Below are 12,092 nucleotides of genomic sequence, written 5' to 3' on the forward strand. Positions count from 1 at the left end.
GCGACCTCGACGGGAAAAGCGTCTCATACGCAGGAGGAGCCTCCTCGTACACTGGCGCCGCGGTACCTCTATTCGAAGCTCTACCCTCGCTCCTTCTTGAGCTGCGCTCAACCCGCTGTGACCGTCCAGGTCGTGCCCTCGAGCTTCCATCATTATTAAATGCTCGATTGTTAGAGACTCGACTGCTTTGCGTCTGCGAGTTGCCCCCTGTACGTCGAGAACTCCTAGAACCTGCTGATACAACACGTTCACGCCGGGGCTGTTCTTTCCTAGAGCTTTGTCCAGCACGCCGAGCACGCTCGTACTGGTCAGGGCATGTCCTTGAGCTGTCACTATGATAGTTGCCCGAGTCATGCGTGTCTCGCCTGGTCTGCGCCTGCAAACGTTCTCTGTCGCGCCGAGCGTACCGGTCTGAGCGTTCGCTTGAGCTATCACCACTATACTGCGCGTCGCCATTCGAGTTATTTCCTAGCGAGCGGACGTAGTTGAGCGCCGTCCAGTTATCCTCTGTAGCTCTGGATACAGATGCTGTCCATTCGTCGCTAGAGTCAGAGTCTCGCGTGATCTGCGCCTGCGAACGTTCTCTGTCGCGCCGAGCGTACCGGTTTGAGCAGATTCTTGAGCTATCGCTGTGGTAATGGGCGTCATTATCCGAGTTATTTCCTAGTGAGCGCACGTAGTTCAGAGCCGTATAGGTTTCTTCTGGAAATCTGGTTCGAGGGGGTGTTCTTCTGTCGCTGGGATTGGAGGAACCGCCTGACCGGCGAGCTGCAGGTCGACTGGCTGATGATCTTCCACCCGCTGAGCGTCGAGTCGCCGTGCGTCTGTGCAGAGGCGGCCTGGTATTTGAGGGTCGGGTCTCAGATGGGAACGCACCAGGGATACTCGGAGCATTGTCCGGTGGGGCGTCATCCTCGCTAGATGGATCCTCATCTGCGGCGTCGGAGATGTCGTCGTAGAATGTGTATCTTGTTCCGTTACGAGGGCCGTAAGCGAGTTCTTCCTCCTCGCGACAGATGCGTTCCATGCACATTATAAAGTCGTGGCGCTCGCAGCGGATGATTCGACCATCGCTTCTTCGAGGCATTTTGGTTGTTGGTATCGTTGGTGTTGCTGGTGTCGAATAGTGATGGGCGACGGCGTTGAAAGTCAGAACAGGTTCGATTTCCATGGCGTACTTATAGATGTCTTCGTGGAAGGATCGAGGTGAAGCAGACAATGGGCTTTCATTCGTGTGTCGAGGGTTGCTTTCACCCATCATTGTCTATATAAAAGAGGTGTCAAAGATGCAATCGAGGAGAATCCCTCTTAGTCGGAGCTATTGGATCTCATTGAAGACTTTACAGACTCCATAGTCGGGTCTGGAACAATGGTTTCGAGTCTCTCAAAGATAGGCTGCACATATGTGGCAGTCTCAACTATCCAAGCTTTCAATCCACCAGTACCATGCTGCAGAGTCAATGCCGAGAGAATTTGAATTTCATAATAAAAGGGTCTCTTGCAAAATGGTTGCATGCGCGTTCTCTCTACCTAGTGGAGGTACGTAGAGGGTCGATCAATCTATAACATACTACGTCGACGATATTTCCAAGTAGGAAAAACATACAAAATCCCACTAACCGAATATATGATTCAGAATTGATATTCAACTAATCAGAAGACCTAAAAGCCCCGTCATTCGAAACCCACACAGCACTCAATTCTTCTCCAGAATCAGCCACCCGCCCAGCAGCTCTCCTGCGCTCATGAACCTCCGTCATTAACTTCCTCTACTCCTTCCTCGATGCAGCATATGACAGCGTTACCCGAACACCATACTCAAGTTTCTTCACGAAAAAGTGCAACTTTGCATGCCGAAGACAAGCACCCTCCTGCGGGATTTTCACCTTCCACGCCCGCGCTGATCCTCACCGACCTTTGAAGATCTTGTGCATTCTGGCCGCGTCGATGATGACCGGTTCTGGGAACTCAATGACAAGCTTCATTTGCTGCTCTGTTATGACCCGGCAGATATTGTGGTCTGATGTGAGATGTTTGCCTAGGCCCCCTTATATCTCAACTTTTGTGCTGTGGTCGTAGGCGCTGGATTTTTCGGCAATGAATGTTACGGGGTAGTGGCTTGATGAGAAGGTGAGGTGGTGGTCTGCAATAAATGTGCCGTATCTGGTGTGTTGGTGGATGTGGATGAGAGCATCGTTGCAGGCGCTGCAGTCGGTTGTTGCTGTGCAGACGGACATGGTGGACTGGATGGTTAGTGCTGGGGATAACTAGATTTTGGTTTCGTAAATAGAGCTTGAGACCCGTAATAACAGGAGTATTTAGCTAGATTATATGCCCAATGGAACAAGGCGCTCTACTTTCGTTTTATTACACAAGCTCTTTATCGAAACTGGCCCGTTAGGGCTCTAGTACCTATATCACTTTGTCAGGGCTGTGAAGACTCTAATGTTGGAGTGGGGAACGTGCTATTGCATTTTTCATTCTTCATTCTTGATTGTATCTTTTTTTATCCTCCTTGTTTGAGTGGAGTAGTCATCTTCGTGGAATATCCACCGCATATGCTCCCGAAATCCACAGCATGAAGCCGGCCCTGCCCTCAGGTCTCTCCACTGTACTCAGTGCATCCTACCTACTGCGTATAAACCACAAGATTGACACACTCCCTCGCATTCCGAATCTCCAACCAAAAAAAAAACCATTATCATAAACCCTCGATCAAACGGCTCCCACCGCTCATCCTCACGCCCAGCAGGCTGCGCAACACCCAGCCAGCGTCTGAAGAACCTCAACCTCGCATAATTCCAACAAACACCCTCTTGCGGAACCTCAAACCTATACAACGAAAGCAGCACATAAGCACCCCTAAACAAAGCACTTACAGTCTCCGCCGAGATATCCACTTTCTCGCGCAGATCAAACATGTAGCTTATCTTGTTGTGGTAGTGCGGTGTTTCGGAACCTGGTAAGCCGCATCCGTTTCCTGGGAAGACACGTGCGGCGCGGTAGACTAAGGCTTCGTGCGTCGGGGGTTAGGTCGCGGTCTGCGAGGCTGACGACGTCGCCGATTTCTCTGGTTGTGTGCTGCTCTGGGACGTTGAATATCACGGGGTATGTGCCTGGGAGGCAGGTTAGGTAGCGGGGGTTCGGGATGACGGGATCTGCGCCGTCTTTGCTGTTTATGAGGGAGATGAGCTCGTCGTAGGGGGGTTTGCACTGCGTGCAGTGGGCGGGGGGTGTACAGGTTGGCATTTTGGGCGAGGTGAGTTGTGCGATAGAATGGGAAATGAACATTAGAGACGGATGGCTTGGCAATGGTTCTTTTGGACACAGGACTGCCTGATGGTATTTATCTCGCTTCTTTGGTTGTGCGATTGTTCTTTATAGGGGGATAGTGAACAGGGCCACGTTCATCGCTAAAGGTTTACAAATTCAGGTACTGTTTATTCATTTCATTTGAGTAGAGACCTATCATGAGAAGAAAAAGGTGAGAGCTGGAAGAAGAGTAAATAGTTCAAGAATAACACAAGATCAGAAAGTTCTGGCTGATGGCGGATTTGGTAAATTGGGTAGCCCTGAGTCTCTCAAGCATGCTGTCACCATGTACGCACAATAGATGATCTGGAGAAGCTATCTAACAAAGTCTCTCTCGATGCCAAATCCGCGTGCCTTACGTTTTACAGTTCAAGTGTGTGATCCACAAAAAGACCATCAAATGCTTTATGTCTCTGAGTAGCAGTACATTCAATCTATCCTAGCCTCTCACCCTCAAATCAATCCCCTTCTCAAACATCCCCTCCTCCACAATCCCCAACACATCCCTAGCAGTAGGCATCTCAACCTCCTGCACAGCCTTCAAGTTATCACTAAAAAACTGCAACCGTAGCAGCAGAGGACAAGTCACCGGAGAGGGAACAGTAACATCCCAAAGGTGAAGCGGAAACTGGTCCCCGTAAAACAAATACTTCTTCACCTCATTAATCTCCATCTTCTCAGGGAAGTCAACCATGAATTCAATCATTGCATGCAGGTGTCTTGGCCCCGTAGATTCCAGATCGCAACTGAGTGCGTCGTCAAGCACTGCAACGCGGAAGACAGACTTTGATCCGTGTGCTGCCAAGGGGCTTGAGTTCGCGGTCGAGTTCTGCGACGACGGCTGCGGGGGGGTTGTCTACGTGTGCTTCGGGCACGCTGAAGATTACGGGGTAGGTTTGTGGGGTTGTGTAGAGGTGCACTGGGTCGAAGGGGATTGGGGGGCGGCCGGTTTTGCCGTCGAGACGGGCGAGGATTTTGGTGCGGAGGGTTTTGCATGCGGGGCAGCTTGTGTTGCGGGTGCAGGTTTGATTAGACATGTTGATTGTGATATGATTCGGGGTTGGATATGAGGGTAATTGTGGATGAGGTGGATAGAAGAAGATGGGTTTAGGTACGGTTGAGAGAGTTGTAGAACTGGTTTAAAAACCTACTTCACAAGATGAGACTCGTTGTGCTTTGAACTCGCTTTGCGCTTTGAGAGACGAAGTGAATGACATTGTTTCAATTGCTGTTTTTGTTCCAGACTGGAAATAGAGGGAGGGTCATTGATTGAACGGGGAACCCTTGCCTTGCCTTTTCCTACATATACAAAGCTCATTAGAGCTCAAAAAGTAACTGCAAAGCGCTGTTGGTCTTTCAGTAGAGCCATTATAGATACGGAGCTCCACTTGACTTTTCAGTCCTCGACTCAGATCGACAGTCCTTTCACTTGCTTTCAGTTCCTGTTACTGCATCCATGGCTCCCTGGCACAGCCTTCGAGAAGTGTCAAGTGAGGACAGGCCTCAGAGATGACCAGAGGTGACGTACGCAGAGGCTGGTACTCACTAAGCAGAGGAAGATGGATAGTACCAACATCTACGCGTGATGAACGGTGGGATATTATCTAGCTTTAGAGTGCTGTAATTTTCTAAATTATCCCAAATCTCAATCTGCTCTTGATAGCTGTTGTATTCTCTATAACATCCCCATCTAAGAACCTCGATATCAACACTTCCAAGGCCTATAAACCAACGCCCTATTTATATGCGGCACCAACCCCCCAAAAAACGCCAACCGCTGCCGATTCATACACCGTTCAGGCAGTGGCACAAAAGCCGTCCAACTACCCGGCTCAACATCCGCCACATCCTCCAGCAACTCCTCCACAATATCCTTTACCCTTCTTTCCCCTCGTCCAAGTACATTCCTCGCACCAACCGGCTGCGTATCACCACTCATCCAAGCCATCTCATTCGGAAACTCAATCATGAACCATACCTCGAAGAAGTCACCGCCTCCCTCAGGCCAGATGTGCGCTTCCCAGACGCGCGGTGTGCGCTCGGGAAAGATCTTGCGGATGACGTCTTCGAGGATGTATTTCGTGGGAGCGCTTATCGTTGAGCGTTGTTCGATGCTAAATTCGCGTTTGAGGATTAGGGGGTAAGATTTTCGGCTGTTTAAGAGTTCGTGGGGTGCGAAGTGATTGGTTGATAGGAGGGATGGGAGGGCTTCTCTGCATTTCCGGCAGAGGTCTTCGGCTGACGTGCAGGTGTAGATGTGGACGGCCATTTTTGTCGTTCTGGCTGAGTAGTGAAGGGGGACTCAATCTTCTGGATTGGAGCGGCGGTCAAGTAGGAATACATGATTTTATGGGAAGAAAAAAAGCGACTGCTAAGTGGCACGTTTCATACACTCTTTCAAGCATTCTCCAGGCCATAAGGACGTACAATGCGGCAGTGACCTATTCATTATTGTCTTTATGACAAAGGACAGGTCGAGTCAATGCGCTGGTGAACATTGGAAGAAAGCAGAGAGAGAAACGGGTATCGTCCTAAGGTTCTTTGCGGTGTTTTAGCGTTCCTGGTATCTATTGCTTTTTTGCCCTCTTGACCATGGCGCTGTGGTTCTCTAACAGGGCCATGAAACTCTTCTGATCCACCTCGAGGTTCCTGCCGTCATTTGTGACAGTACGAAAGACCACTGACAGACCAAATGCCGGCAATCTACTACTCACAGCGAAAGACCAATTAACGCTGGAACCACACCCCGTCCAATCATTTCCGGTTGCATCGTATAAGATCAACTTACACACCTCCTCTGGAGGAGCGACTGAGTCCAACTCTATCACACCTTCCCTGAAAGCTGTAGTAGCATTGGGAAGGAACGATCACGAATCCCCTACAGGAAGGACCTAGCAGTCTGCCACGTCGAATGGGAAGGAACGATCGACGTGGACCCAGCTTGTGTACTCGAGACTCAGCGCCAGAACATTGGCAGATGAAGAATCAGATCACTGGCCTATCGACACCAACAGCGGGAAACTCTTCCCACAAAGTCATCTGGTAGACAGGACGGTGGGCTGGGGCGGACGTCAAGGGCCCAAATCCAGCCTGTACAAATAGTCACCTGACCTAAGCGGGCTCTGCTGGTTTCTGGGACTGGCTTAGCGGGTGCGCCGCTATTCAGTACAGTGCGTGTGCTGAGTGCATAGAGGCGCGAGTATGGCTCTACTTGGTGTTCATAGCGTACACAAAGTGGCAGGACTAACTTAACCAGACATGTGAAGCACATTAAGTGTGGCCTCGACGGACCCAGAGAAGATTTATTCTCAGGAAGGCCCCTGCCCAATCTCAACATCCTCGCTGGCTTGCCCTTACCCGAAAATGCCAATGCTGTTGTAATAGAAGGCAAAATCGACCAGAGATAAATCGAGAACGGAGCTTAGGTAAATGACGGGACCGAGAGACGCTGCTACTTTAGGTATGTTGAGGTCATGGGTCGCTCCTTCCTCAAGTTCCAAAGAGATTGATGCAAACACCAGGGAGGAGCGACTGGTGTACCTTTAGGAAAGAGCCGCCACAGTAAGAGAAGGTGCAACCCGGATGCATCCGGATGGGCCATTACCAACGCCTCCAACTATGAGCGAATGTACTCTACATAGCCGGTAACGATAGGGCTCAATTACATGAGGCAGAGCTCGCGGCATTGACCTTATCGCATTCGAGGTCGCCAGCCAAAGCAGACATCGATCCAAGAGGTGCGTGTCATCCAGTTACAAGTACAGGTACGCCTGACGTACCGGGCTATAACCGGCCAGTCAAACCCTCGGCATCACAGCCCTATATCACGGAATACAACGTTGCATCCGCGACCTACCACGCGACAACAAGGTCCTCGACTCCTCGGAAAGCCGAGGTTCGTTCAGGGTCAGTCGGCGCTCTTTCCCGCGGAGGAGTCGTCAAACCCTGACCTACCTGACCTTTGGAGATTTCTCGTCTTCGATCAATCTTCGTTATTGCGGCATTTTTCTTGTCTCACGATCAAGCGAGCGTTTAAGCGCGATGACCCCGGGATTCTCATATTTGCCGGAGAACCCGGGGTTAAGGGCTCACGCAATCCTACCTTTCCATCCCTTTACGCAAAATTAGCAGAATAATCGCGCACCCTCGGCCTCCCCGATGTCCCCATCATGCTTCTCAAAGGTTTCTATTACTCAAGCGCCCCGCTATACCTGCTTTCCCTGGTGTTCCTGCTTCTTCGCCGTCCAAAAGAGGAATTTCTTGTCGCGGGGTTCCGAGCGGGTGGATAATGAGGGTGAAGGGTTTTATATGTGGGGAACTGATAACCGGGCGACTGGGGCCGTAGACTCCAGCTCGCAGCACTGTCCTCCGTCTGACTGGGAATGGGAGGGTGGAGGTATGACGAATATGGAGGGGTAGGAAATTTCTCATTGTCTGCCCGTCTTACTCTGTAGTCTGTACGCAGTAGGAACTGTAGGAATGAAGGCTATGTTGAACAACAAAAAATGCATGAAAATCACTAACTAGCTATCCCCAAATCACAATCATATCGAAAGTCGAAACCAATTAATCCATCGTCAAACAATACATGTAAAAAAAATCCTCGCTCAATCAAATCATCCAATCCCAAATCAATCCAAATCGTTCCAAACCCGTATCATATCCATGCAAGAGAATAACCAAAGACTTTTGTCTATCAATGTATCTCTATGCGCGCTTCCAATCCAATCCTTTTTTATCCAATCGAAAATGTTGTACAATCCAATCGATACATCCATTCACTCAACCCAGATAGCTGAGTAGTTGATCTAGTCAACATACTTAGGCATAGTCTTGAGCACACCATCACGCGCAATATCCTCCATCGCCTCCTTAATAGTCTTGACAAAGCGCTCATCACCACGGAGATCATCACCGAAGAGGTTCTTAATGCTAAGCAGAGCCATGGGGTCCGTACCGCCCTCCTTAGCCTTAGCCTGGAGTTCCTTAAGCATAGGGTCCTCAATATCGAACTTGTTGCCTGCGTCGTCGATGCCATGGAGGTATCTGAACCAAGCGGCGGCAACGAAGCAGAGGCGTCGGAAGGGGCCAGAAACCCAGATCGCTTCAGCGATGGAGGGCATGATGAACTGCGGGATCTTGCCGGAGGCGTTGAGGCAGATACGGGGGAGCTGGTCCATGATAGTCGGGTTTGAGAAGCGCTCAATCAGCGTCGCGCAGTATTCGTCGATGTTCACGCCGGGGATTTCGGGCAGGGAGGGCTTGACTTCCTGCTGCATCATTTGCCAGAGGAACTTGCGGTATGTTTCGTTCTCGAGGACCTCGTGGACGTATGCGTACCCGGCGAGTTGGCCTGGGTAACCGATAGCAGAGTGCGAGCCGTTCAGGAGACGGAGCTTGTGCTTTTCGAATTCCTCGACGTCGTGGACGTTCTTGACGACCTTTACGCCGACTTTCTCGAAGGCGGGGCGGCCGTCGCTGAATTGGTCTTCGATAACCCAGTCCATGAAGGGCTCGGTTACAACGGGCCAGGCGTCGTCGATGCCGAAGTTCTCCTTGAGGGCTTCCTTGTCTGCGGGGGATGTTTGGGGCGTGATACGGTCGACCATTGCGTTGGGGAAGGCGCCCTTTTCGGCGATCCAGGTTGCGATGTCCTTGTTTCCACGGAGTTTAGCGAAGGAAGTGAGCATGTGACGCGTGATAGAGCCGTTCTTCTGCATGTTGTCGCAGGACATGACGGTGAAGGGGTTCAAGCCAGCAGTGTACCGACGGGCGAGGGCAGCGTAGAGGAAGCCGAAAGTAGTCTTGGGTTGAGTTTCGTTGGCCGGGTCGAGATCGTGCTGGATGTCCGGGTGCTCAGATTGCAGTTCGTGCGTGTTCTCGTTGTAGTAGTAGCCTGATTCCGTAATGGTGAGGGAGACGATCTTTGTGTCCGGGTGAGCCATCTTGGCGACGACGGCCTCGCGGTCGTCTGCTGCCAGGAGGTACGAGTTGATGCTGCCGACGATGTTGGCGAAGGAGCCCTTGGCGGAGCGCTCAATGACGGTGTACATGTGGTCTTGGGAGCGGAGGGTGTCGCGCATTGTCGCGTCGAAGGGGGTGAGTCCGACGCCGGCAATGGCGTAGTCGGTGACGCCGTGCTTCTGCATCAGCTGGTCGACGTAGACAGCTAGATGAGCGCGGTGGAAACCGCCGACACCAATGTGGACGATGCCTTCCTTGACGGCATTGTCGCGCTTGTAGGAGGGGATTTTGATAGCGTTCTTGCAGGCGGACGCAATCTGCGTCAGGTTCTTGGTGTTGAGCTTCAGGGGCGCCATTGTGGGAGAAGCAGCAGACCGAGAGCTGAGGAAAGGAAAGAAGAAGGAAAGGAAGGGGGAGAGCAGTAGAAAAAGGACAAGTTTCAGGCAGCTCACCGCCGGTTGAGATCAGCAATTTGTCTTTTTGGGAGAGAAGAGGAGGAACACATCATTACATCACCAGTGGGGAGCTCGATTGGCTGCGTCAGAGCTCCACGGGTCTGAAGTCTGGATCCATTTTCTAATATTCTATTCAATTCTATTTTATTATCTCTATCTATTTGTTTTACTACTTCTTTTCTACATCTTCTCAACATATTCTATAACAATTCTACGCGGGGCAGCAGTTCCGGGGAATCGGTATGCTCGGGATCGCCGAATCCAGCAATCCCAAAGCTCCGACCGGTCGTTCTGGGCTTCCCTATGCACTGACCGGTAGGAGTGTTATGCACAAGAAACTCAATTGCAGAGTTACCTGCAGATAGGTCAGAATCAAATAGCTGCATGCTATAATTATTCTGTGGCTTGGTCACTTGATTTGAACAGTGCGCGTGACATGCCCCTTTCTTTTGCACCGGTCTAGACTCGAGCTTTATCGCTGGGGTAACTGCTGGCATTTGTCAAGTGTTCTGTCAATGTTATCTAGATTGGGGATATGGGGTGAGGTAGTAGTCAGATGAGTAGTAGTTTGCAATAGACTTTCAACAATTTTTTAGAATAATTGATGTGTTGTTGTGTGCTGCGCATGTCCGAGAACCAGTTGCAGCTCGTTATCATTAGAAATGCGATTATATATTTTTGACCCTGCCGTGCCGAGGGAGTGCTCAGTAGGTAGTCACCGACAACTTCAAGTGAGGAACAAACTATTATTGCCACAAGACAAGGAGGTTCTATTCACTGAAAAAATTGTTAGCATCACCTGACCATCTAGGGATCTATCAAATGCGACCACTATTGATGTATAGGGCATATAGTCGATGGGGAAAATTATGTGTGGTGCTTGAACCCGAGTCGAAGGTGCCGCTCGCCGCACAGGCCAAGACCAGTAGTCGATCCCCCAGAGACCATGTCACATTAACAGGCGGTAACCCCGGGTTCCCAGAAAAATCATGTTGCAGTCAGCCTGTCCTTATTCATTTACCTAGCTTACTGTCCTCTGAATAATGTCTCATCAAACAATATTACTAAAATACAAAAGCTCGTCTGCATGCATGAAATTCACTAATCAACAGGGCCACCTGGTACGAACGTCAGTGGCCAACGTCAAACGTCAGTCCCAACGTCAAGAAAAAACGTCATACTGCCAGTGCCAGTGCCACCTCTTCTCCAACACCACCAAAAGCTCTTCTGCCAGCTGGCCAGGAGCTCTGGTGGAGATCTTCCTGTGCAGAGTGCAGTGCATGACTCGCCATTCTATGACTAGACCGTAATGGGACGGCAACGCGGCTCAGGGCTGAGGTCATGGGATGGGTATGGGGGCCAAATGGGGCGTTGGAGGTGCGATGTGAGATGAGATTTGATCGAGAGATCCCTGGATTCTTGGCTGTTGCAGAAATCATTTACATCGACATTGGCAGTGAGTAAAACGCGTGAAGCTCCCAGTGTTTTTATAGTTGGTGAACTAGCTATCGACGGACGCGACACGCTAGCCCCGATCGGGACGAGGACCCTGGCTTGTGCAGCATAAAGTGTATAAGCATAGTAAGCGACCGTCTGTCCCTTACGACCGGGAAATAAACCCAAGATCCCGGTAATCAGGGATCATCCCACGCTGTCGGAGTCTCGGAGACCCCAATGGTAGTAACTACCTAGTCTGACGGAGGCTGAGCGAGAGCCTTACCCCAAGGCACCGCTAGACAGGTTGCCATAGGTTATGACGGGGCGTGGGCCATGAAACTCTCACCATACCAGGCCCCGGGATCCGAAGACATACATCTAATAAACTGAAGATGAAACAAGATGTCTTTCTTCAATGAGGACAGCCTGTCTCTCTGGAGATATCTAGATGTTTGTTATCGTTACGATGGGTAGGTGTGGTCCTGACTTTAAGAACAGCTCAGCAGCTGACGAGTGTACGCAGCCTAACGTTCATGCGTTTAACACCCTGGGCGGTGCGAGGCTGTTGAATGCCAAGGCTCCGTCTCAGTTCCTGGGTCCAGGGTACGTGCTTACTTACCTAGTTGGTGGAGTGGGTGCCTTGTGAGGCTCTGCTATGGACCCGGGGTTTAGGTATAGGCGTATCTGCCAGACTGAGCGCAGTCCTTTGTATAGAGCTTCTAGGTATCTTTGTCTGATCGGGAGATTACAATGGGATACATGGATAAGGACAAGTCCGGGCAGGAAGATGCTCCTTATTACCGAGAGTACAAAGTCGGGGTATTCACCTTTGACCCCCGAGACATCTAGATCACCTAAAGCATACTGGAACCGGCTTTTAAGCTCTCAATTCGAGAACGAACATGAGTCGATACGAGTCTTGCC

General features: G+C 50.6%; 4 protein-coding genes across 4 annotated transcripts; all 4 read right to left on the reverse strand.

Moving 5' to 3' along the window:
- Window positions 1-2,048: 2,048 nt before the first annotated feature.
- On the reverse strand, window positions 2,049-3,249 carry BDV14DRAFT_195434 (uncharacterized protein; the record flags this gene model as incomplete). The annotated part of the gene is made up of 3 exons (XM_073772208.1): window positions 2,049-2,243; window positions 2,880-2,959; window positions 3,009-3,249. 3 exons carry the CDS (start codon window positions 3,247-3,249, stop codon window positions 2,049-2,051), a joined length of 516 nt encoding a protein of 171 aa, XP_073632862.1.
- Window positions 3,250-3,751: 502 nt separating this feature from the next.
- On the reverse strand, window positions 3,752-4,349 carry BDV14DRAFT_195435 (uncharacterized protein; the record flags this gene model as incomplete). Its single annotated transcript, XM_073772209.1, has 2 exons — window positions 3,752-3,985; window positions 4,098-4,349. The coding sequence occupies 2 exons, from the start codon at window positions 4,347-4,349 to the stop codon at window positions 3,752-3,754; spliced, it is 486 nt and encodes a 161-aa protein (XP_073632863.1).
- Window positions 4,350-5,017: 668 nt separating this feature from the next.
- BDV14DRAFT_195436 (uncharacterized protein) lies at window positions 5,018-5,581 on the reverse strand (the record flags this gene model as incomplete). The annotated part of the gene is made up of 1 exon (XM_073772210.1): window positions 5,018-5,581. One exon carries the CDS (start codon window positions 5,579-5,581, stop codon window positions 5,018-5,020), a length of 564 nt encoding a protein of 187 aa, XP_073632864.1.
- A 2,157-nt stretch (window positions 5,582-7,738) lies between these two features.
- BDV14DRAFT_65595 (mannitol dehydrogenase family protein) lies at window positions 7,739-9,838 on the reverse strand. The gene has a single exon (XM_073777235.1). The coding sequence runs from the start codon at window positions 9,630-9,632 to the stop codon at window positions 8,121-8,123; it is 1,512 nt and encodes a 503-aa protein (XP_073632865.1). The 5' UTR covers window positions 9,633-9,838; the 3' UTR covers window positions 7,739-8,120.
- Window positions 9,839-12,092: the final 2,254 nt, after the last annotated feature.

The sequence above is a fragment of the Aspergillus stella-maris genome (genome assembly GCF_047715825.1).
Source record: "Aspergillus stella-maris strain CBS 113639 unplaced genomic scaffold BDV14scaffold_3, whole genome shotgun sequence".
In the NCBI taxonomy this organism is placed as follows: Eukaryota; Fungi; Ascomycota; class Eurotiomycetes; order Eurotiales; family Aspergillaceae; genus Aspergillus; species Aspergillus stella-maris.